This window comes from Sapajus apella, unplaced genomic scaffold, assembly GCF_009761245.1.
Source record: "Sapajus apella isolate SASKATOON/1434 unplaced genomic scaffold, GSC_monkey_1.0 scaffold4, whole genome shotgun sequence".
NCBI lineage: Eukaryota > Metazoa > Chordata > Mammalia > Primates > Cebidae > Sapajus > Sapajus apella.
The window spans coordinates 30202632-30228418 of NW_022436944.1; the positions used below are offsets into that span (position 1 = coordinate 30202632).

Consider the following 25787-nt stretch of genomic DNA (forward strand, 5'->3'; position numbering starts at 1 on the left):
ACAGGAATATGTGTTAGTCTTATCTAAATCTAAACCTCAGGAAACAATCAGACACCCCAAACTGAAGGAAACTCTACCAAATAACCAGCAAGTAAGCATTCCTCAAAAATGTCAACGTCATGAAAGGCAGACTATGTAAGACAAAACCTCGTTCCTAGGAGATACACACAAGTCTTTGGGAACACAAGGTCATGAACCTGCAACTGACTTTCAAAGGGGTCAATTAAATAATTATATTTTATATGTTATACAATTATATAATTATATATTTCATATAATTATATAAATATATCATATATAATCCTGTTAGATATACATTATGAATTAATTATATTGATACAATTAGTACATCTAACAATATAGAATATGCATATTCTATATTATATATATACATATGCAAGAAATGAAGCAAATATAGAAAATATTAACAACTGGAGAATCTAGGTGAAGTGGAAACAATACAATTCTTGCAACATTTCTATAGGCTTAAAACTTTTTCACAATTAAGTTTTTTTTTTTAATGTTAAGAACACATTTCTGGAAATAACCTAAGTGAACATAGGGTACTATGCCTTACTGAGCATCTGTTCTGCTAACACATATTACCACAATTGCAAACATCACATTTAATCCTCAATTCATGGGGGGATTAGGAGGTGGATAGGGCATATGACATAATACGCCCTATCTATATTGTTTATCTATATTACAAAAAGATGCCCTATCTATATTTTTTTAAATAAACTGAAACCTAAGAAATACTTTGCCTTAAAAGCCTATCATCTGGACCAGGAGCAGCGGCTCACAGCTATAATCCCAGCACGTTGGGGGACCAAGCGGGGCGGACTGCCTGAGCTCAGGAGTTCGAGGCGAGCCTGGGAAACACAGTGAAACCCCGTCTCTACTAAATACAAAAAAAATTAGCCAGGCATGGTGGCATGCACGTGTAGACCCACCTACTCAGAAGGCTGAGGCAGGAGAATTGCTTTACCCTGCAGTGGGCAGGCAGAGGTTGCAGTGGGCCAAGATCGGGCCACTGCACTCCAGCCTAGACGACCGAGCAAGATTCTGTCTCAAAAAAAAAAAAAAAAAAAAAAAATCTTGAGAGAAAAAGAATACCCAGAGGTGTGAAATAAAAATCAGCTCTAGGTGATAACACTATCTGTACTATTTCCTTTCCAGTTTTATTGATTTTTCAGATTTCCACCATAAAAATTTGAATTTATGCTCAAAAAATACAAATTAAAATTTTTAATAAATAATTTTACAGTAAGACACAAAAGAGATCTTTCTAGAATTTAATAAACTTAGTCATTCTATGTTATTACTGGTATTTGGATTCCCAGGTTTCATGATTGCAAAAGGCTGGGATGGGATGTGAATGGGCAGACAATTATTCAGTTCTTGGTTTCTTTTCCTTTGATTTGTTTACAATGGAATATTTGCATGTTTTCTCCAAGGACGTTGTACCTTCTTGCTGGCCAAGACATCCAGGTCACAGCAGATTCGGGCACGTGTGGAAGAAGGTTTGATGATGTCATCCACAAACCCTGGTGAAGCACAGAAAAGGGAGTGGATCATCTGCACCCCCAGATGATGCCTCCCCCTCAACCTTCTGCTCAGCCTGGGCACCATCCCTAGGGCCAGCAGTATGAGCAGCGCCCAACCTGATACAGAGAGGGTAGGCCCCATGAATCTTCCCTTGCATCCCAGCAGCTGACCTGTTCTGACAGGTCCCCAACTTCTGGCCTAGAAGCATTGGGCAAGAAAAGGAAAATTTGACACGTTCCCTGTACCCTGCTTGCTCCAATGCCTCTATCCTGCCACAATTAATTCAATAGGAAACACAGTTAAGAAAATATATCTAGATTTCCAAAAATGGCTACAACAATTCCTCCTATCCTTGTACACAGTCCTGCAACATGACTTTACCACTTCTCTCATCAAGAGGTGAATTTGTATTCCTTCACTTAACCTTGTGAGTTTCTTTGGCCAATAAAATGTGGCAAAAATGACACTGTGCAACTTCCAAACCTAGGCCTCAGCTTCCCTTTGCCCTCTTGCTACTCTCGTGACAACATGTAAGGAAGCCTGGACTAGCCTCCTCAAGGGTGAGAGGCCAGGTGGAGAAAGAGTCTAGCTAACAGACAGCAACTACCAAGTAAGTGACGCCGTTCTGGACTGTCAAGCCCCAGTCAAGCCACAGAATTGACTAGAGCTGTGTGGGTGATCCCAGGCAAAACCAGCAGAAGAACCAGTAAGCTGGGCCCAGACCAATCTGTGGACCCCACAGAACCATAAGCAGAGGAGAAAATGGTAGGTAGTTTAAGTCGCTGAGTTACAGGGTGGATTGCCGCACAGCACTAGATAACTGAAACAACACCTAGAAATTTAATACACTTGGGCAATGTTGTTTTAATCGTGGTTACCAAAGCAGCCTGTCCCACTGTTCTTAGTCCTAAGTGATGACTACCCAGGGACAGCCCCAACCCTCACTAGTCCACAGATTAGACTGCAAAGGCAAAAAGGCAGTTATGTGACACTTTCTGTAGAGAAAGAATGAGCAAGTGACCAAACAAACAAAGCTGCCCTCTCCGCCTCGGTCCCACCTCTCACTGCTGCAGGGAAAGGGTTGGCAAACTTCTCGATGTACTCTGCCTGCGCAGCTTCCACATTCTCGTGCCCTTTGAAGATGATCTCCACAGCACCCTGTGATCAGAGGAGTTCATGAACGTCACTGATGGTCCCAACCTGGACAGACCTCCTTCAACCCATTATCACTGTGTATGGCTGCAAATTTCTTGGTAAATCAGTGTACTGGAGGGAAATGCCAGCTCTAAAGGCCAGAGCATAGAGGGAGGCACTGCCTGGGGCTGTCAGGACACAAGGGGCTGCATGATGGGATGGGATGCTTCCTTGTGGCCTCAATGAGGGGCAGTCAGGCAAAAGTCAGTAGCTTCTCTCCCTAGAGCCCATTCTACCATCTCCATTTGCACTCATCATACTTCTTTGAGCCAAAGATGTTAGCCCTGTTTTCCATTATTAAATGCACTGTCTCTTATCAAGGGGAATTTAAAGCGCTATTTCCCTTTTTCAGTACCACGAGACCTGAGTATACAATTCGGTGGCCAGGGTGAACTGGAAATTAAAAGGATCGGCCTTCAAGTCAGAGCTCATATAAGTCAGCTCTGAGGGGACCTGCAAGTTAATCTGATTCTACCACAATAGCTACTTCAAAAGCAGGGAAGGAGGAATAGGTCAAGCAACATGAAGCACCTTGTCTAACGTCACCAGGGTCAGACCTACAGTTCAGCTTCTTAAGAGCTTCAAAGAAGCTGGGGCCCTCCCTGAAAGCTGAGGTGAAGTGGGAGAATGTCCAATCCTCCTAGAGGTGACTTCAGTTGACTCAACCCTTTGCCCCTTTTACTTACAATCCCAAAACCCACTCTGGCCCCACTCACTTTCCTTTCACCTGCCCTACCCACCTTGGCATGAAGACACCAGTGTGGGCCTGAAGAAAGGGTACAGGACAGGAGGCAGAGCTATCCCTGGAGCCCCAGGAAAGAGACTTGCCAAGGTCCAGGCCCCACTCGCCTCAGTCCTGGCTCACCTAGGGGGCCGGCCTCTCTCCAACATGCCTTGAGCTCTGGCTGGGAGAGTACAGTCCTTGGATCCGGAAAGGGAAAAGCTGGAGGCCCTCACCTTTGCTCCCATGACTGCAATCTCTGCTGTGGGCCAGGCATAGTTGGTATCACCGCAAAGGTGCTTAGAGCTCATGACATCGTAGGCACCTCCATAGGCCTAAAACGGATCCAAATGCTGAATGTTAGAGCCTGAGACAACCAGCTCATGTCCCTGAAAGACCCCAGGAAGCCAGGTAAAATGGGGACAAAAAACAAGAATGGCCCTCCTGGGCTCCTGAAGGCCCATGGTCTGGAAGGCCTTTCAAAGTTAATACTCATTATCTTTTCTGGCTTTTTCCCACATGGCTTTTAGTTCCCTTGTGTTAAAAGACCACAGACATCTCTACAGAGTTTGGGAACAACGTCCTCAAGAGATCTTCTTAAGGATGAGCAAGATGTACTCCTTCCAGTCCTGGTAAAACTCAGCCAGACCTCTCACCACGATGATGCTGTGGGAAACGGAGCAAGATCATGGCATCCAACATGAGGTCCTCACCTTTCTGGTGATGATTGTGACTTTGGGCACAGTTGCCTCAGCAAATGCGTAGAGAAGCTTGGCGCCATGTCGGATGATGCCCCCATATTCCTGTGCTGTGCCTAGGCATGAGGAAGAGTTACGAGATACTCACAAGTACTCACATGGTTTACCAGCCACTCTCAGCTGTGAGGTTTTTCCCACCTCTGGAGAGGGCCATTCCTTACATAGCCCTATCTTCTGGACACCCAGAATATATGGAGAAGTCACAAGTCCTCAGGGAGTTCTGCAAGATCTCCAAATAAAGTGGGTGCCTTACTGGGCAAAGTCAATTCTCTTAGCCCCTATTCTGTCAATGACTTACCAGGTAGAAAGCCAGGGACATCAACAAAAGTGATGAGTGGAATATTGAACGCATCACAGAATCTGACAAAACGAGCCCCTTTCACAGATGAATTAATATCCAAGCATCCTAGAAAGAAAAAGATTATCCATACTGAGTATCCAGGCAATTCCCAGTTCTACCCACAATGGGAATTTGTTTTATAACATCGGGTAAGTTTCTTAAGGCCTCCCCAACCATATAGAACTGTGAGTCAATTAAACCTCTTACCTTTATAGAATACCCAGTCTCAGGTAGTATCTTTATAGCAGTGTGAAAACAGATTAATACAGCCATTAACCCCCAAAAAACCCAAACTCCAAAATACTTAGGTATAAACCTCGCAAAACACATACAAGATGTATATGAGGAAAACCATAATCCTTTTTTTTTTGAGACAGAGTTTTGCTCTTGCTGCCCAGGCTGGAGTACAATGGCATGATCTCGGTTCATCACAACCTCCACCTCCCGGGTTCAAGCAGTTCTCCTGACTCAGCCTCCCAAGTAGCTGGGATTACAGGTATGAGCCACCACGCCCAGCTAATTTTGTATTTTTAGTAAAGACGGGGGGTTCTCCATGTTGATCAGGCTGGTCTCGAATTATTGATCTCAGGTGATCTGCCCACCTCAGCCTCCCAAAGTGCTGGGATTACAGGTATAAGCCACTGAGCCTGGACTTTTTTTTAAAAAAAAATACATATATATTTTTTAGTTATTAACATTATTATTATGTTTTTCTTTTTTTTTTTTTTTTTTTGAGATGGAGTCTCACCTGTCACCCAGGCTAGAGTACAATGGCGCAATCTCAGCTCACTGCAACCTCCGCCTCCTCGGTTCAAATGATTCTCCTGCCTCAGCCCCCCAAGTAGCTGGGACTACAGGCGCGTGCCACCAAGCCCAGCTAATTTTTGTATTTTTAGTAGAGATGGGGTTTCACCATGTTGGCCAGGCTAGTCTTAAATTCCTGGCCCCAAGTGACCCACCTGCCTCAGTCTTCCAAAGTGCTGGGATTACAGGCATAAGCTGCTGCATCTGACTGGAAAATGATAAAATTCTGAAGAAAGAAATAAAGACGCCAGGCACTGTAGCTTATACCTGTAATCCCAGAGTTTGTGAGGCTGAGGTAGGAGGGCTACTTAAAGCCAGAAGTTCAAGGCTAGCCTGAGCAACACAGTGAGACCTGGTTTCTACAGAAAATGAAAAATAAAATTAGCCCAGCATAGAGGCGCACACCTGAGTAGTCCCAGCTGCTCAGGAAGCTGAAGTGGGAGGATCGCCTGAGCCCAGGAGTTTGAGGCTGCAGTGAGCTATAACTTATCACTGCATTCTAGCCTAGGCAACAAAGCAAGATCCTGTCTCTAAAAAAAAAAAAAAAAAAAGAAAGAAAGAAAAGAAATGTAAAAATAACTAGATAAAACTGATACCGCCATCATGGAAAACAGAATGAAGGCTCCTGAAGAAATTAAAAAGAGAACTACCATTATGATCCAACAATTCCACTATGGGTATAGATACTCAAAGAAATTGAAGTCAGTACCTCAAGGAAATGTCTGCACCCACATGTTCACTGCAACATTATTCACAATAGCCAAGGTATGGAAACAACCTAAGTACCTAATGATAAATGAATGGATAAAGAAAACATCACAGGGCTGGGCGCGGTGGCTCAAGCCTGTAATCCCAGCACTTTGGGAGGCCGAGGCGGGTGGATCACGAGGTCAAGAGATCGAGACCATCCTGGTCAACAGGGTGAAACCCCGTCTCTACTAAAAATACAAAAAATCAGCTGGGCATGGTGGCGCGTGCCTGTAATCCCAGCTACTCAGGAGGCTGAGGCAGGAGAATTGCCTGAACCCAGGAGGCGGAGGTTGCGGTGAGCCGAGATCGCTCCATTGCACTCCAGCCTGGGTAACAAGAGCGAAACTCTGTCTCAAAAAAAAAAAAAGAAAACATCACAGACACACATACAATGTAATGTTATTCAACCATAAAAAATAGGGAGCCAGACATGGTAACTCATGTCTGTAATCCCAGACTTCGAGAGGCCAAGGCAGGAGGACTGCTTGAGCCCAGGAATTCGAGACCAGCCTGGGCAACAGAGTAAGACCCCATTTCTACCGAAAATACAAAAAATTAGCTAGGCATGGTGGTGCATGCCTGTGGTCCCAGCTGCTCGAAAGGGTTGCTTGAGCCCAGGAGGTAGATCAAGGCTGAAGTGAGCCATGATCACACCACTGTACTCCAGCCTGGGCAACAGAGCAAGACCCTATCTCAAAAAGAAAGAAAAAGAAAAGGCCAGGCACAGTGGCTCATGCCTGTAATCTCCCAGCACTCTGGGAGGCCGAGGCAAGAGGATCTCCTGAGGTCAGGAGTTCAAGGCCAGCCTGATCAACATGGTGAAATCCCATCTTAAAAAAAAAAGAAAGAAAGAAAAAAGAAGGAAATATCACTATTTGCAAAAAAAAAAAACAAAAAACAAAAAGGATAAATTTGAGGAACATTAAGCCAAGTAAAATAAGTCAGCCATAGAAAGATAATACTGTTATAAGCTCATACGTATGGAATCTAAAAAAGTCATATTCATAGAAACAGAGTGTAAAACAGTATTTGCCAAGGGCTTTGGAGTGGGGAGAATGGAAAGATACTGGTCAGGCCGGGCATGGTGGCTCACGCCTGTAATCCCAGCATTTTGGGGGGCCCAGATGGCTGGATCACCTGAGGTCAGGAGTTTGAGACCAGCCTGGCCAACATGAAGAAACCCCATCTCTACTAAAAATATAAAAACTTAGCCAGGTGTGGTGGCACGCGCCTGTAGTCCCAGCTACTCGAGACACTGAGGCACGAGAATCACTTAAACCCAGGAGGCAGAGGCTGCTGTGAGCAGAGATCACGCCACTGCACTCCAGCCTGGGTGACAAAGTGAGACTCAGTTTCAAAAAGAAAAAGAAAGATATTGGTCAAAGAGTACAAATTTTCAGTTAGAAAATGAGTAAGTCCTGAGGCTCTTACAGCAAGGTGACTACAGTTAATAATACTGTATTGTATACTAGAAATTTGCTATGAGAGTAGATCTTAAGTGTTTTCATCACAACGAAAAAGTAACTATGTGAGGTGATGAATCTGTTAACTTGTTAAATTATATGTATATCAAATAATCCCACTGTACGCCTTAAACACAATTTTTATTTGTCAATTATACCTCAATAAAAAAGGAAGACAACAACTAAACAAACAGAGAGAAAATCCATGTTCTAGGATAGGAAGGCTCAACACAGACGATCCCCAACTTAGGATTAGGTTTGACTTACAATTTTTCAACTTTAGGCCGGGCGCGGTGGCTCAAGCCTGTAATCCCAGCACTTTGGGAGGCCGAGGCGGGTGGATCACGAGGTCAAGAGATCGAGACCATCCTGGTCAACACGGTGAAACCCCGTCTCTACTAAAAATACAAAAAATCAGCTGGTCCTGGTGGCGCGTGCCTGTAATCCCAACTACTCAGGAGGCTGAGGCAGGAGAATTGCCTGAACCCAGGAGGCGGAGGTTGCGGTGAGCCGAGATAGCGCCATTGCACTCCAGCCTGGGTAACATGAGTGAAACTCCGTCTCAAAAAAAAAAAACAATTTTTCAACTTTATGATGGGTTTATTGGAGTATTAAATGCACTTTTCATTTATGATATTTTCAACTTACAATAAGTTTCTCAGAACATACCCCATCACAAACTGAGGAGTATCTGCACTGTCAAGATGCCAGTTCTTTCCAAGGTGAACTATAAATTCAGTACAATTCCGGCCAGGCGTGGTGGCTCACACCTGAAATCCCAGCACTTTGGAAGGCTGAGGAGGGTAGATCACCTGAGTTCAGGAGTTCAAGACCAGCCTAGCCAACATGATGAAACCCCATCTCTACAAAAATACAAAAATTAGCTGGGTATGATAGCAGGTACCTGTAATAATGGGTAAATCACTTGAACCAAGAGGCGGAGGTTGCAGTGAGCCAAGATCGCACCACTGTACTCCAACCTGGGCAACAGAGTGAGACTCTGTCTCAAAAATAAATTAAATAAATTCAACACAATTCCAATTAAAATCCTAGCAAGTTATTTTGTGGGTATCAATGAAATAATTTTGAAGTTTATATGTAAAGGCAAAAGATCCAGAAAAGCCAACACTATACTGAAGGAGGAAAAAAAAAAAGTCAGAAGACTGATACGACCTAACTTCAAGGCTTACTGTGCTACAGTAATCAAGACACTGTGATACTGGCAAAAGAACAGATCAATAGAACAGAATGGAGTATCTAGACATGAACCCACAAAAACACGGTGAACTGATGTTTGATTTAAAAAAAAAAAAAGCAAAGGTAGCTAGGTGCAGTGGCTCATGCCTGTAATCCCTGCACTTTGGGAGGCTGATGCAGGCGGATCATTTGAGGTCTGGAGTTCAAGACTATCCTGGCCAACATGGTGAACCCCCATCTCTACTAAAAATACAAAAATTAGCCAGGAATGATGGTGGATGCCTGTAAACCCAGCTACTCGGGAGGCTGAGACCGGAGAGTTGCTTGAACCCGGGAAGACGGTGGTTGCAGTGAGCTGAGATTGCACCACTGCACTCCAGCTTGGGCAGCTAAGCAAGACTCCATCTCGGGGGGAGGCCAGTAGGAGGGAAGAACAAAGGCAATATAATGGAACAAAGACAGTCTTTTCAACAAATAATGCTGAAACAACATCCACATGCAAAATAAATAAAAATAATTAAATAAATAAATCTAGATATGGACATTATACCCTCCACAAAAATTAACTCCAAGTGGATCAGAAACCTAAATGTAAGACACAAAACTATAAAACTTCTAGGTGGTAACATAGGAGAAAATCTAGAAGCCGTTGAGAATGCCAGTGGCTTTTAAGGTACAAATACAACAGGCTGGGCACAGTGGCTCTAGCCTGTTATCCCAGCACTTTGGGAGGTTGAGGTGGGCAGGTTACTTGAGGCCAGGAGTTCAAGACCACCCTGGCTATTATGGTGAAATCCTGTCTCTACTAAAAATACAAAAAATTAGCCAGGCATGGTGGCATGCACCTGTAGTCCCAGTTACTTGGGAGGCTGAGGCATGAGTATCACTTGTACCAGGGAAGCAGAGGCTGCAGTGAGCCAAGATTGCATCTCTGCACTGCAGCCTGGGTGACAGAGCGAGACTGTCTCAAAAGAATTTAAAAAGTTACAACACCAAAGGCATGATCCATGAAAGAAATGACTGATAAACTAGACTTCATTAAAAACTTCACTCTGACAAATACACTGTCAAGAGAAGACACCCCAGATTGAGAGAAAATTCTTGCAAACAACGTATCTGAAAACGGCCTGTTATTCAAATATACAAAGAACTCTTAAAACTCAACAATAAGAAAACAACCCAATTTAAAACAGGGAAAAGATCTGAATAGATACTTTATCAAAAAATATATACGAAAGGCAAATTCATGTATGAAAAGATATGGCCGGGCACGGTGGCTCACACTGGTATCCCAGCACTTTGGGAGGCCGAGGTGGGAAGATCACAAAGTCAGAAGATCAAGACCATCCTGGCTGACATGGTGAAACCCCGTCTCTACTGAAAATACAAAAAATTAGCTGGGCATGGTGGCGTGTGCCTGTAGTCCCAACTACTTCAAAGGCTGAGGCAGGAGAACTGCTTGAACCCAGGAAGCAGAGGTTGCGGTGAGCTGAGATCGCACCACACACTCCAGCCTGGGAGACAGGATGAGACTGTCTCAAAAAGAAAAAGAAAAAAGAAAAGATGCTCAACATCATATGTCATTAGGAAACTGCAAATTAGAACTAGGTATCACTACACATCCATTAGAGCAGCCAAAATCTGGAACACCGACAATACCAAATGCTGGGGAGGATGTGAAACAATGAGAACTCTCATTCATTGCTGGTGGGAATGCAAACTAGTACAGCTACTGTGAAAGAAAAAAACTATACACATTCTTACCAAACAATCTAGCAATCATGCTACTTGGTATTTATCCAAATGAGGTAAAAACTTACATCCACACAAAAACCTGCACATGGATGTTTATAGCAGCTTTATTGCAATGCCAAAACTTGGAAGCAATTAAGATATCCTTCAGTGGGTGAATGGATAAACAGTGAATATTATTCAGAACTAAAAAGAAATGAGCTAACAAGCCATGAAAAGACATGGAAGAACCTTAAATGTACTTTACTTTCAAATGTAATTGAAAGACACCAATCTGAAAAGGCTACATACTGGATGACTCCAACTATATAATATTCTTGAAAAGGCAACACTGACAACAATAAAATAACCAATGGTTGCCAGAAGGTGAGGCTGGGGGAAAGATGTACAGGCAGAGGACGGTGTATTTTTAGGGCAGTGAATCTATTTTGTATGATATGATAATGGTGGATACATGTCATTATACATTTGTCAAATCTATAGGATTTACAATACCAGGAATAAACCCTAATGTAAACTAGACTTTGGTTGATAATGATGTATCAATGAAGGTTCATTACTTTGAACAAATATACTGCTCTCATGCAGGACTTTAGTCATATGGAGGTTATGCATGTGGGAGCAGAAAGTGAACAGGAATTCTACCTACTCTCCATTCAGTTTTGCTGTGAACCTATAACTGTTCTATAAGTCTATTTTTATAAGGGATTATACACTATGACCTGGTGGGATTTATCCCAGGAATGCAAAGGTGGTTCAACATAAGAAAATCAGCATAATACACCACATTAACAAACGGAAGGACAAAAACCACATGATCATCTCAATTGAAACAAAAAAGGTATTTGACAAAATCCAACATCCTTTCATGAAAAAACACAAAATCAAGAATGGACGGAAACTTCCTCCATATTATAAAGGGCATTCATGAAAAACCCACAGCTAACATCACACAGTGGTGAAAGACTAGGTTTTCCTACCTTAACATGAGCAACAAAAGAAGCATGCCCACTTTCACCACTGCAATTCATCACTGTACAAGAAATTCTTGCCAGAGCAATTAGACAAGAAAAATAAAAGACATCCAAATTGGAAAGGAAGAAGTAAAACTATCTCTATTTGCAGAAAACATGATCCTGTATATAGACACTCCCAGCAAATCCACAAGAGGGCTAATGAACAAATTCATCAACGTTCATAATATTCACAACATTCAGCAGCATTATTCACAGTAACTAAAAGGTGGAAATAACCTGTGTCCACAGAAGAACAACCCAACAAAATGCAGCAATATAAATTTTAAAACAAAAGCTAACAAAACTAATAAACAAACCCAGCAAAGTTGCAAGTTACAAGATCAATAAAAACCAATTTTGTATGTGTGCTTCCATGAAGCAGCAATGAACAATCCAAAAAAGAAATTGAGAAAGCAATTCCATATACAATAACATCTAAAATAATAAAACATTTAGGAATAAACCTAACCAAAGAGGTGATAGACTTGGACACTGAAAATTACAAAACATAGCAGGAAGAAATAAAAAAAGAAGAAAAATGGAAAGACATTCTGTTTCTGTGGACTCCAAGACAATATTGTTAAGGTGTCAATACTACCCAGAGCTTGAGCCTGGGAGGGGGAAGTTGCAGTGAGCTGTGATTGTTACCACTGCACTCCAGCCTGGACAACAGAGTAAGACCCTGTCTCAAAAAAAAAAAAAAAATAGCTTTTACAACAACCATTTGGGATTTTTCCTCTGGTCACAGAAGGTCATGTCTGAAGAACAGGCAAAAGGCAGACAGACACCATGGACCCAGGCTTCCCTGGCCTCCAACCCCACAACCAAGCCTTATAAGAGCTTCTTCGTCCTACCTGAGGCCACCTTGGGTTGGTTGCCAACAATTCCAACAGTCCTCCCATTCATTCTTGCAAAACCAACAACGATGTTCTTGGCATAAGCGGGCATGATCTCAAAAAATTCACGCTCATCAACAACCTGCAGGAATAAATTTACTTCTGAGCTCAAAATGATAAAGACAAGTAGAAGATGTATCAACACTACAGAATGACATTTCTATTACAGAATTACAGAGGTAGAGGTAGACAGCTCCAGCTCTATCACAGGTTCTCCAAAAAAGCAGGACAATAGGCAAAGGCAGCACCTCCTCCCTGCTGGGGAGGAATGATGCAGACAACCTCAAATGCTGCAAAGATGGGCATGCCAGTTAAGTTTGTTTTAAAAGTTCTATTTGAATTTCAGATTTTTTAATGACAACTTTATCTTTTCACTTTGAAATTATTTCCAACCTAAACACAAGTGTCAGGTCAGGCCGGTGGCTCACATCTGCAATTCCAGCACTTTGGGAAGTCGAGCTGGGTGGATCACATAAGGCCAGGAATTCAAGACCAGCCTGGCCAACGTGGCAAAACCCCATCTCTACTAAAAATACAAAAAAATTAGGCTGGTGTAGTGGCAGGCATCTGTAATCCCAGCTACTCAGGAGGCTGAGGCAAAAGAATCGCTTGGACTAGGAGGCAGAGGTTGCAGTGAGCCGAGATCGTGTCACTGCACTCCAACCTGGGCAATGGAGGGAGACTCTGTCTTTAAAAAAAAAAAAAAAAAAAAAACTCAAGAACAGTACAAAAACCATTCATATACCCTTCATCCCAATTCATTTATTAGTATTTTACCACATAAACGATTTTGCTTTTTTTGAGACAGGGTCTCCCTCTGTCACCCAGGCTGGGATGCAGTGGTGTAATCATGGCTCACTGCAGCCTTGATCTCCTGAGCTCATGATCTTCCCACCTCAGCCTCCCAAGTAGCTAGGACCACAGCTGTGCGCCACCATGGTCAGCTCATTTTTAAATTTTTAGTAGAGATGAGGTCTCGCTATGTTGCCCAGACTGGTCTCAAACTGCTGGGCTCAAGCAATCCTCCTGCCTTGGCCTCCTAAAGTGCTGCAATTACAGGCATGAGCCACTGTGCCTGACCCTCACTCTCTCTTTTATACATATAAACCCACAAGAACACTTTTTTATAACTGCAGTGATATTATCAAGAAATAAACTACCACAATACTTTTTGAGACAGGGTTTTGCTCTGTGACCCAGGCTGGAGTGCGGTAGCATGATCACAGCTCACTGTAGCCTTGATTACCAGGGTTCAAGCAATCCGCCCACCTCAGCCTCCCAAGTAGCTAGGACTACAGGTACATGCCACCATGGCCAGCTAATTTTTGTATTTTTTGTAGAGACAGGGTCTTGCTATGTTGCCCAGGTTGGTCTCAAACTCCTGGGCTCAAGCAATTCACCCACCTCAGCCTCCCAAAGTACCAAGAGTACAAGTATGAGCCACCGTGCCCAGCTCACAACACTTTTTTTTCTGAGACAGAGTCTCACTTAGTAGCCCAGGCTGGAGTGCAGTGGTGCGATCTAGGCTCACTGCAACCTCCGCCCCACCCAGGTTCAAGTGATTCTCCTGCCTCCGCCTCCCGAGTAGCTGGGACTACAGGTGCATGCTACTGTGCCCAGCTAATATTTTTTTGTATTTTTAGTAGACATAGGATTTCACCATGTTGGCCAGGATGGTCTTGATCTCTTGACCTCATGATCTGCCCACCTTGGCCTCCCAAAGTGCTGGGATTGCAGGCATGAGCCACCATGCTCAGCCACTATTTCTTAGTATACAACATTATTCAAGTTTGCCAATTGTTCCAATAGCATCCTTTATAGCAGCACAAACAACGGAATTCTGGTCCAGAACCTGAGCCAGGATCACATGGTGCTTTTAGGGGTCATGTCTCTTTAGGCTCCTTTAACTTTCCCCTCTCCATCTTTGTCTTTCATAATCATGACATCTTTGAAGACAACAGACCGATTAATTTGTAAAGCATGCCTTTTATTTGGGTTCCTTTGGTATTTCATGTTTAATTTTGAGCTAAGTCTTTCTGCAGGAATATCACGGAAGGGACATTTTCATCAAGTGGCACAAGGTGTTGATCTGTCCATTTGTCCATTGTCCAGTGATACTGATATCTGCCAGGTTTCCTGGTAAAATTACTATTTCTCCAATTCAATAAGAATTTTGTGGGGAAATACTTTGAGACTACATGAAATCCTGTTCTTCAAACTTTAATCATTAATCTAGTTCTTCATCCACTAGGTTTAGCATGTAACATCCATTAATGATTCTTGCCTAACTCATTACAGTCAAGATAGTTGCCAGATGGCGAGTTTTTTTTTGAGAAGGGGTCTTGCTCTGCCACCCGGGTGGAAGTGCAGTAAAACAACCTCATCTCACTGCAACCTCTACCTCCCAGGCTCAAGCAATCCTCCCAGCTTAGCCTCCCTAGCAGCTGGGATCACAGGTACACACCACTATACCTGGCAAATTTTTATATTTTTAGTAGAGACAGGGTTTCAGCATGTTGGCCAGGCTGGTCTCAAACTCCGGAGCTCAAGCAATCTGCCCACCTCAGCCTCCAAAAGTGCTGGGATTACAAGTGTGAACCACCATGCGCAGCCCAAACGGCGAGTTTTCCAATTCTACTTTTCCTTCTCCATTTATTAGCTGGCATCTACTGCAAGACAGATCTTTGCCTTTCCCATGTACTTATACAGTATCAGTATGAACTAATGGATTTTTGTTTTATTCTATGAATTATAATCTTTCACCATCATTTTATGTTCAAATTGTCCTATATTTGCCAAAGTTCCTTCACACTGGTTCCTGTGTCCTTCTAAAGTGTCCCCATCATTCTTTGAACACTACCTTACCTTTTGGAATTATCTTACTTTCTGATTCATCTTGGTTTTTTTCTGCCCCAGCCCCACAATCAGCCATTTCTCCAAAAGGCCTGGGTTCCTTTTAGCAGTATATGCGACTCCTTCTAAAACGTCCAAAGTATAGCTATATGAAAAATCATGCATTCATGCTGATAATTCTAATTCTACTCCAATGCATCTATAGGGTTCATTCTAGTTATTCTTCTCTTGCCATATTCACAACTCCCTTCTCCAACAGCAGAAATCTTGCTGCCACTACCCTCAAAATGTACTTATGTATTGGATCCTCAAGTACAGAGAAAAGTTTCAGAATTGCTAACTTATAAAACTACAAAAAACAGACCTACTAACTAGAATGTTTTTACAGCTATTTCTGTCTTTAAATGTACATAGTCAAACTATAAGTTCAAAAGTCATTCATTTAAAACAGGTTCAGTTTGTATTTCATTTTAAATGTTTTCCTCAGTCTTGATTTTATTTAATATGCAAAATATTAATAGTGTTCCTTCCCCATCCCTTCCACCCTAGTCTCACCCACCCTGTTGTTAATCTCATTATTTCCTGATGTACTATTTGCATGTTTGCATTTTTATCTTTTAATTTACCCTTTTATCTTACGTGGAAAGTAACAGTACACTCTTTTGCACTTTGAATTTTTTCACTTAATGTATCCTTGGAATCACTTCACATCAGTTCATAGAGATCTTCATTCCTTTTCACTTCTGTACAGTACTATACTACGTGATGCACCATTTATTCAACCAACTCCTACATGTGGCTTACATTATTTTAAAATTTACATTTAGGTTATTTAAAATATCTTACCATTACAAATGACAATGTAACGGTAGTAACCTCGTATATCTATAATTTTGTAAGGTGGGAAGTGTATCTTCAGGGTAAATTGCTAGGAATGGGATTGCTGGGTAAAAGGGCAAATGAGAATTTAGTCCTGGATAATACCAGAGTCCCCTGTCAGCAATGCACAAGAGGGCCTGCTTCCCCACTGACTTTCCAGTGGAAAGAGTTTTCAAGGTTTTTATTTTTAGCCAATCTACGAGAAAATAGTGTAATCTGAATTTGTATTTCTAGCATTATGTATGAGGTTGAACATACTTTAACACGTTTAAGGTCCATTTTATATCTTTTTTGTGAAGCTATCTGTGGTTTTCTGCCCAGTTTTCTGTCGGTTTTGGTCATTAATCCCCCAGCCTAAGAGCTCTTTATTAAGAATATTCATACTCGGGCCGGGCGTGGTGGCTCACGCCTGTAATCCTAGCACTTTGGGAGGCCGAGGTGGATCACCTGAGGTCAGGAGTTCAAGACCAGCCTGGCCATCATGGTGAAACCCCATCTTATAAAAATAAAATAAAATAAAAAAAATAAAAAGAATATTCATACTCTGGAATACATGCTGCACAGAGTTTCTTCTAGCGTACTGGTTGTCTTTCAATTTTGTTTATAGTTTTTTGCTATCAAGACTGGGATTTAAAATTTTTTTTTTTACATAGTCAGATTTGTCTATCTTTCACTGAAACTAATTTTTGAGTTACAGTTCAAAAGCATTTTTAAAACCTCCTCTAAGGTTTCAGAGGAATTCATCTGTGTTTTCTTTTAGTGCTTGTATGGATTCACTGATTATATTTAGTTCTGACTCATATGTAATTTATTTTTGTACATGGTGTAAAGTATGAATCTAATTTTATATTTTCCTAAATGGCTAGCTAGTTGCCCCAGCATCGTTTATTAAAAGCTAATTTTTGGCCCTGAGATTTGAGAAATTATTATCACATACAGTCAAGCACTGCACAATGAAGTTTTGGTCAATGATGACTGCCTATAGGAATGGGGTCCCATCGTAATATCCTATTTTTACTGTACCCTTTTCATGTTTAGATACAAACTTACCATTGTGTTACAACTGCTGGAAAGGTTTGCAGCCTAAGTGCAACAGGCTGTACCACAGATCCTAGGTGTGTAATAGGCTATACCATCTAAGTTTGTGAAAGCACACTCTATGATGTTCACAGAAAGAAACTGCCTAATGATGCATTTCTCAGAACATATCCCCGTTGTTAAGCAACGCGTGACTGTACTAAAATTCTGTATGTACTTGAGTCTATTTCTGGCTCTTTTATTCTATTCCACCAGTCTATTTATGTGCCTGTATCACAGTTTTAACTATAGGATGCTTTAATATAAAACATGGCTATTCCCCACTTACAGCTTTTCTTTTGCAGTTTATTCTTAGGCATTCTTGCACTTTTATTTTTCCATGTGAACTTTTGTATAAACTTATCTAGTTCTATTTTTAAAAAACTGTTTATTGGGATTGCCTTAAATTTATAAAACAACTTAAGAATCAACGTTTTCATGACATTAACCCCAGGAACAAGGAATGTCTTTCCATTTGTTCAAGTCTACTTTTATGTTTTGCACAGACAAGGTCTCGCTATATTGCCCAAGACAGTCTTGAACTCCTGGGCTCAAGGGATTTTCCCTCCTCAGCTTCCTAAAATGCTTGGATTACAGATTTAAGCCATCATGGCTGGTCTACTTTTAATTTTCAAAGTGTTTTTAAGTTCACCCTGGGCTGGGCATGGTGGCTCACACCTAAAATCCCAGCACTTTGGAAGGCCAAGGTAGATGGATCGCTTGAGCCCAGCCAGGAGTTCGAGATCAGCCTGGGCAACATAGCAGGACCTCTTCCTACAAAAAATAAATACTAAATTAGGTGGGTATGGTGGTGCATGCCTGAAGTCCCAGCTGATTTAAGAGGATTGCTTGAGCCCAGGAGATCAAAGCTACAGTGAGTTGTGACTGGGCCACTGCACTCCATCCTGGGTGAGAGAGACTCTGTTTAAAAAAGTTAATTTGCCCTACACAGCTTCTATGCATTTTCTGTTAAAATTACTACTAAACATTTTATCTTCTTGTTACTATGTAAAAGAGGCTTTTACTCTACCATAATTGGTTACTGCTTATGAAGATTTCCATATGTTAATTGTGTATCCTCTTCAAGTACTATAGTATAATAATAAATTCTCTAGAGTTTTCTTGAATGTTATAATACTGTATCACCTACAATACAGCTTAACATCTTTCCCAAGATTTTTGCCTCTAATTGGTCCTCCTCTTGTCTAACTGCATTGGTTAATATTTCCAAAACAATGTTAAGTAAGAATAGAAGTAATGCGCATCCTGTACTTGTTCCTAAGCCTGGCAGAAGCTAGTCTTTCCTTATTAGGTGAGATGCTGGCTTTTGAAAAAGTCTATACCAAATTTTATCATATTAAAAAAGTATTAATTCCTGTTTTCTGAAGTCCATCAGGAATAGGTATTGATCCTTCTTAAAGGCTTTCTTCAGCATCTATACAAGTAATTGTAATTTTTCTCTGCTCTATATGTTAATACAGTGTATTACTGGGTTTCCTAGAACCAATCTTGCATTCCTAGGATAAATCCCACTTGGCCACAGATGTAATTTTAACAAGATAAGCAAGATGAAACTGAAATCTTAAGTACTACCTTTATCAGGTTCAGGTATCAACATCGTACTACTTCTTTAAAAAAGCTTTGGAAGGTTCTTGTGTGTTTTGTTTACTTTCTATGCTCTGGAAGAATTTATGTAGCATTAGGACTATTTGGTCTTTAAAGGTCTCAGAAATTCCATATGAAACTATTTGGGCCTGGTGTTTTTTGTTTGTTTGAGACAGAGTTTTGCTCTATCACTGAGGGTGGAGTGCTGTGGCACAAACATGGTTAAGTGCCTGCCTCAACTTCCTGGGCTCAAGTGACCCTCCCACCTTGGCCTCCCCAGTAGCTGGGACTACAGGTGCATAACACCATGCATGGCTAATTTTTTTTCTTTTTTGAGATGGAGTTTCACTCTTGTTGCCCAGGCTGGAGTGCAATGGCATGATCTCAGCTCGCCCCAACCTCTACCTCCTGGGTTCAAGCGATTTTCCTGCCTCAGCCTCCTGAGTAGCTGGGATTACAGGCACGCACCACCATGCCCAGATAATTTTGTATTTTTGGTAGAGATAGGGTTTGAGACCAGAGTCAGGCTGATGTCAAACTCCCAATCTCAGGTGATCCGCCTGCCTCGGCCTCCCAAAGTGCTGGTATTACAGGTGTGAGCCACTGCGCCGGGCCAGGCTGTTTTTTTTTTAAAGCAAATTACAAAAGTGTAATAATACAATAATTTTTGAATTAAAAGTAAACATATGGGCCAGGCGCAGTCGCTTACACCTATAATGTAGTAATTTGGGAGGCCGAGGCCAGCGGATCACTTGAAGCCAGGAGTTCGAGACCAGCCTGGCCAACATGGCAAAACCCCACCTCTACTAAAAATAGGAGAAAAGAAAAAGAAAAATTTCCAGTCTGCCCAAGATAGTGAAACCCCGTCTCTACTAAAAATACAAACATTAGCCAGGCATGGTGGCAGGTGCCTGTAATCCCAACTACTCAGGAAGCTGAAGCAGCAGAATCGCTTGAACCCGGGAGGTGGAGGTTGCAGTGAGCCGAGATTGCGCCACTGCACTCTAGCAGTGGCAACAGAGCAAGACACCGTTTCAACAAAACGAAAAAAAGAAAAATGTGAAAACCTGGAAGAAATAGGTAATTTATAGAAAAAAGTATACTAAAACTAACCTCAAAAGAGATAAAGTTTAAAGAAATGATTTACATTAAATCAAGAGGAAATTATCAAAAGCCACTCCCGCTCCACAAAAAAGTACTGGACCTGGACCTGGGAACTTCACAGGAGAACTCTACCCAATCTTTAAAGAATAATCCCAATGTTACAGTATTTAACTTTTCTCAGGGCGCAGAAAAAGAAAACTTCAAAATTATTTTTATGAAGTGTTATGAACTAAACTGTGTCCATACAAATTCAAATGTTGATATGCTAACCCTCAATGTGACTGTATCTGGGCCAGGCGCAGCAGCTCATGCCTGTAATCCCAGCACTTTGGGAGGCCAAGGAGGGTGGATCACCAGTGGCAAAACCCCATCTCCACCAAAAATATAAAAATTAGCGGGGCATGGTGGCACACACCTGTAATTCTGGCTACTTGGGAGGCTGAGGCAGAAGAGAACCTGGAAGGCAGAGATTGCAGTGAGCCAAGATCTCACCACTGCACTCCAGCCTGGGTAAAAGAGCAAGACTCCATCTCAAAGGGGGGAAATAAAAAAAAAGTGACTTTGGAGAGGGACTTTCCAGAGGTAACTAACGTTAAATGGGGTCATAAGAAGGGGACCCTAATCTGATAGGACTGGAATTCTTTTAAGAATTGGGAAAAGCCAGTCTGGGCAACATAGTGAGATGCTATCTCTATAAAAAATTTTAAAATTAGCCAGATGTGGTAGCATGTAGCTATAGTCCCAGCTATAGCTACTCAGGAGGCTGAGGTGGAGGATCACCTGAACACAGGAGGTCAAGGCTGCAGGGAGTCAAGGTCACACCACTGCACTCCAGCCTGGGTGACAAAGCAAGACCTTGTCTTTGAGGGGGAAAAAAAAGGAGGGAAAAGACACCAAAGATCTCTCTCTTTCTGTACGCGCACAGAGCAAATGCCTGTGATGACACAGCAAGAAGGAAGTCCACAAGCCACGGAAAGAGACACTCAGAATGAAGCCAAGCTACCAATGCCATGATCTTGGACTTCTAACCTCCAGAACTGACAGAAAATAAATTTCTGCTGTTTAAGCTATCCAGTTTATGGTATTTTCTTATGGTAGCCCTACAACACTAATACATAAAGCAAATACAGGCCAGGTGTGGTGGCTCATGCCTATAATCCCAGCACTTTGGGAGGCTGAGGCAGATGGATCACCTGAGGTCAGGAGTTCAAGACCAGCCTGGCCAACATGGTGAAACCCGTCTCTACTAAAAGTACAAAAATTAGCCAGGCATGGTGGTGTGTGCCTGTAATCCCAGCTACTTGGGAGGCTGAGGTAGGAGAATCAGTTGAACCCAGTGGAGGTTGCAGTCAGTCGAGATAGCGCCATTGCTTTCCAGCCTGAGTGACAAGAGCAAAACTTCGTCTCAAAAAACAAAATTAAATAAGTAAAGCAAATACAACATTGATACCAAAACCTGATTTTAAAATACCTAAAAAAAACACACACTAGCATCACATAATATTAATGTAAAAACTCAAAATATTAGTAAACAATATATAACTTCAGGAATGAAGGAGCAGTTTAATATTAGGAAATCTACTAGGATAGATTTATAGGTAGGGTGTGGTGGCTCATGCCTGTAACCCAAGCACTTTGGAGGCCAAGGCGGGCGGATCACCTGAGGTCGGGAGTTCAAGACCAGCCTGACCAACATGGTGAAACCCTGTCTTTAAAAAAAATAATAAAAAAAAATAAAAATAAATTTTAAAAAGGATAAATTTATAATTAGATCTAAGGAGGAAAATCACATGATCATCTCCAAAAACACTGAAAGTACATTCAACACTCATTCCTAATTTTAAGGACAAAATAAACAACAAAAATATTTAAAACAGAAACCAGTAGTAAGTTTAAAATGAAAAAAGACATAAATTAGGAAACACTGACAGCAGTCTTGCTAAACTTAGAAACGATACAAAGATGCCCAGAATCCCAACTCTGACTCACCATTACATTTGACATACAAGGAGTTGTGGCCAATGCAAGACAAGGAAAAAAATGACATATGAAGTAATTGGAAAGATAAAACTTTATTTATTTTTAGGGACGGAGTCTTGCTCTATCGCCCAGGCTGGAGTGTAGTGGCATGATCACAACTCAGGGCAGCCTCAAACACCTGGGCTCAAGCAATCCTCCCATCTCAGCTTCCCAAGTAAATAGGACTACACGTGACCACCACCACACCCAGCAATTTGTTTTACTTTTTGTAGAGATGGGGACTCTTTATGTTGCCCAGGCTGGTTTTGAGCTCCTGGCATGAAAGGATTCTCCTGCCTTGGCCTCCCAAAGCACTGGGATTATAGGCATGAGCCCTGCACCTGGAGAACTCTTTTTTATATATAGACAGTATGCAACCACATTTTTAAAACCCTGAAGAAATGACAGAAAAAGATTACAAACAATTAGAGTATTTAATAGGTAGGATATAAAACTTTATAATAAGAATCAAGAACTAACATATATACCTTAAGAAAAAGCTAGAGGATGGCAGAGTAGGAAGCACCAGGAATTGGTCTCCCCACCTGGGCAACAATTGCCTGGCAGAATCTGTCTGATGGAACTATTTTGACTCTGCGGTGTCTGCTGAAGAATTGCAACTTCCAGGAGGACTGGACCGAAAATTGGAGTTAATTTCATTCCCGCACAGTAGCAGCTACCCATCCCCAACCCCAGCCCCATGACAGACAGTTCTGCAAGTGTTGCTGGGGCAGTTTGCACACAGCTTGCAGGAGCTGGGATGGGCATAAAAGGACCCTGTCCTTCAAACATTGAGAATCTGTGCTTGGATTGTTGACTGCTGCTTCTGATCATAGAGGTGCAGACAGAGATGGGTGGTCACTGTTGTTACAACTCACCCCATTGTTGCGAGGCTCTCCCGCTTTGGGCTGAAGTGACTTCCAGGGAATTTAAAGGGCTGACACCTTTTTACCATCTTCTTTTTTGTCTCTTCTTCTACTTTTGGGAGTCAGACAATAACTAGGACACTCAAAAACAACTGCATATACAGGGAAAATTAGAAAGTGATTGCACATGCCCCTGCAAAGGCTCACAAAAGATCTGAGACCTTAAGATTACACCTCAGGCTAACCCTTGGTGCACGAAGAGCCTACAAGAATAAAAAAGACAAAAACAACAGAAAAGAGCAAACCCTAGGGAAGAGAGAGAATCTAATTTCTAGAGTTACTAGAGAGCCATCATGTTGTGTTAACGCAAGGACTACTGAGAACACAGTGTACCCATGAGAAAGGCAAAGGCCATCTACAGATGCCCTTAGTTTGCCCAACACTATCGACTTTACTTAATGACCCAGGAATCTGCTGCACCAAAAAAAGGTACAAATGGCTCCCGTCTCCCACAGACCTCCACACATACACTTCAACCTTCTAGGATGCTGTATGTACTCTCCTTTCTCTAGAAAGACAAACTCCCTCTGAGCAGAGGGCCCCAAAGATACTTAACAAGGATCACTCCGGCCTCACTCTAGAGTCTGGGGACACGGCCCATAATTTGTGTTCCTCAGAGGGCCTTCTAAAGACTTCTGAGCTCTGCTGGCCCTTTCTATTCCTATCTCCAGCCCTTGATTTCAAGTCCATCTGTGCCACTAGGGTATCTACAGCCACCAGGTCTTTCCAGAACACGCTACTCAGTAGCCACTGGTCCTGTGCCCACCCCATTCCCCACCTGTGCTGTCTGACATGAAGGGCAGTGGTCCAGTGCTTCCTCATTAGGCCGAAGCACAGTGCCCATGAATGTGGCTGACTAGGACAGACAAGATAAGCAAATGTGGCACTTACAGAGTGTATGATGTCCACCATGTCATAGGCTTTGGTTGATTCCAAAGGGACAATTGTGTCGAGCTCAGGAACCAGACGGTCACTTTAGGAAGAAAAAAGGCAGGTATAGTCAACATAGGAAGAGCCAGTTACCTTTTGTGGGAGGGGAGTGGGAATGGAAATAGAGGAGACAAGTCATAGGGACTGGGCCAGTTCTGTCCCTGCTGGGCTTGCAAAGCAGTCACCAAAGAGTCATTCCTTTGCAACCACCACATTAACTGAACGTGGGACAGCATCTCGTTTTCTTTTAGAGAAAAAAATGAGCTTATTCCCCTGAACGTTACTCTTTCATTTATCTTCTCTGAATACCTCCTACATTCTAGGTACTGTGTAGGGCACTGAAGAACATTAGAGTGAATAAGACACAGCTCTGGGAGATCCCAGCCCAACTTCCCAGAATATTAAAAGAACAAGGACTTAGAAATGCAAAGTCAGAGCTCTACAGAAACCACTGTGGGTTCACATTCCCTGTTAGAAGGTTAATCTGCTAAAGCTCCTTTAAAAAATCAAAACTGCAGGCCCTCTGGGCAAAATCACCACAGACGAACTTGTCACATGCAGGCTCATGGACTCTCTCCTTCCTTCTGCATCCAGGTGTCTCAGCAGAAAAGCTAAGCCTGAGCCCACTCCCACTCTGCAGGAGGACCCAGCAATGTTCCCCTCTCCAACCTCTTCTCTGCAATAGGCTTTCATCCCTTCCTGCCCGATGTGGGAAGCCAGGGCCTACAGTGACACTGAGACGTACACTTTGGCTGAGGTTTGGCCTTGGGTCAAGCCCTGTGTCCATCAAGCTCAACTTCCCAAAAAGCTCTACAATGGGGAACTGAGGGTAGCCCCACCTGCTACTAAAGTCCTCCCTTACTTTTCATTTGCCATATGTATATTTATCTCCCTGGGAATCACATGCAGAGGAGGTATGGTTGGGCCAAAGCAGGCTACTGGGCTTCTGGGCCATAACACCTTCAAATGATGTCCTAAACCCTTCAGAAACTCCAAATAGTTTAGATACTCAGAAAGGATACACCCACATCTCTAGACCTGGTGACCACTCTCCCCTCCATGACTACACACAGTGGGCCACTGAGTATGTTCCTTGAGGAGTGAGCAGAGGCAGACAGAGTGAGGCCCTGGCAACATGACTCTTCAGGGCATCCCTGGCCCAGACCAGGCCCCACAGGAAGGAGTCCAGGTTTAAGCCACAGGATAGTGTCTGAAAATGACCTCTTCCCAAAGAATACAATTTCAAATCCCTTCTGCAGAAGAAAGTCCAGGCCAAGTGAGTGCTTGTAATTTGGAGAGGAAATAAAATGGAACAGCCGGAGGTGTGGAGCAGTTCCCAGGCAGGGCCTCCACCTTACTCTATGGTGCCCCACAACAAGTGGTAGACTCCAACAGCAAGAGAAAAGGTCTTCACAAGATGGCCAGCAACACACCCTTCTTCCCCAGGACTGTCCCAGCCTCCGGCTACAAGCAGTATGCATAAACATGTTTTATGAAGGGCATGCTGTTTGCATCCTTTTACATTTATTTATTTCAAAAGGACAACTAGGTCAGAAAAAAGGCAGGTACAGTCGGCATAGGAAGAACCATTGCTCTTCCTTTTGTGGGTGAGGGGCAGGAAAGGAAATGGGGGAGCTCATCATGGGAACTATGCCAGACCAAAAAACCTTCAATCTCCAATTCTAGGTACTTCAGAGTTTCTTAGAAATTTTTTAAAAAATTTTTAATGCTTTGGGCCACTCTTCATCCCCAAGATATTCATCAGATATTACAGAGAGGAAAAAGATAAATAAAATCATCTTTGTTTGCTCCTATATCCAAACATGACATTATCCCCACACCTGGGAGCCACTCCACCAAACTTTGCTACAACCTGCCCAATAAGGCAGACCCTGGAAGTTCTGTCAGGGCAAAGATGGGCAAGCTACACTGCAAAATGAGAGAAGGTGCAC

General features: G+C 42.5%; 1 protein-coding gene across 1 annotated transcript in view; it reads right to left on the reverse strand.

Annotated features, from left to right (window-relative positions):
• Positions 1-1236: 1236 nt before the first annotated feature.
• The window catches only part of PCCB (propionyl-CoA carboxylase subunit beta), a 78229-nt gene continuing 53678 nt past the window's right edge, over positions 1237-25787 (reverse strand). The window contains exons 9-15 of the mRNA XM_032265714.1: positions 23797-23878; positions 12401-12524; positions 4523-4630; positions 4180-4280; positions 3703-3801; positions 2610-2709; positions 1237-1550 (exon numbers count right to left, since the gene is read on the reverse strand). Of these exons, the coding sequence (XP_032121605.1) occupies positions 1429-1550; positions 2610-2709; positions 3703-3801; positions 4180-4280; positions 4523-4630; positions 12401-12524; positions 23797-23878 (736 nt within the window). The 3' untranslated portion in view covers positions 1237-1428. The remainder of the gene's footprint in view (positions 1551-2609; positions 2710-3702; positions 3802-4179; positions 4281-4522; positions 4631-12400; positions 12525-23796; positions 23879-25787) is intronic.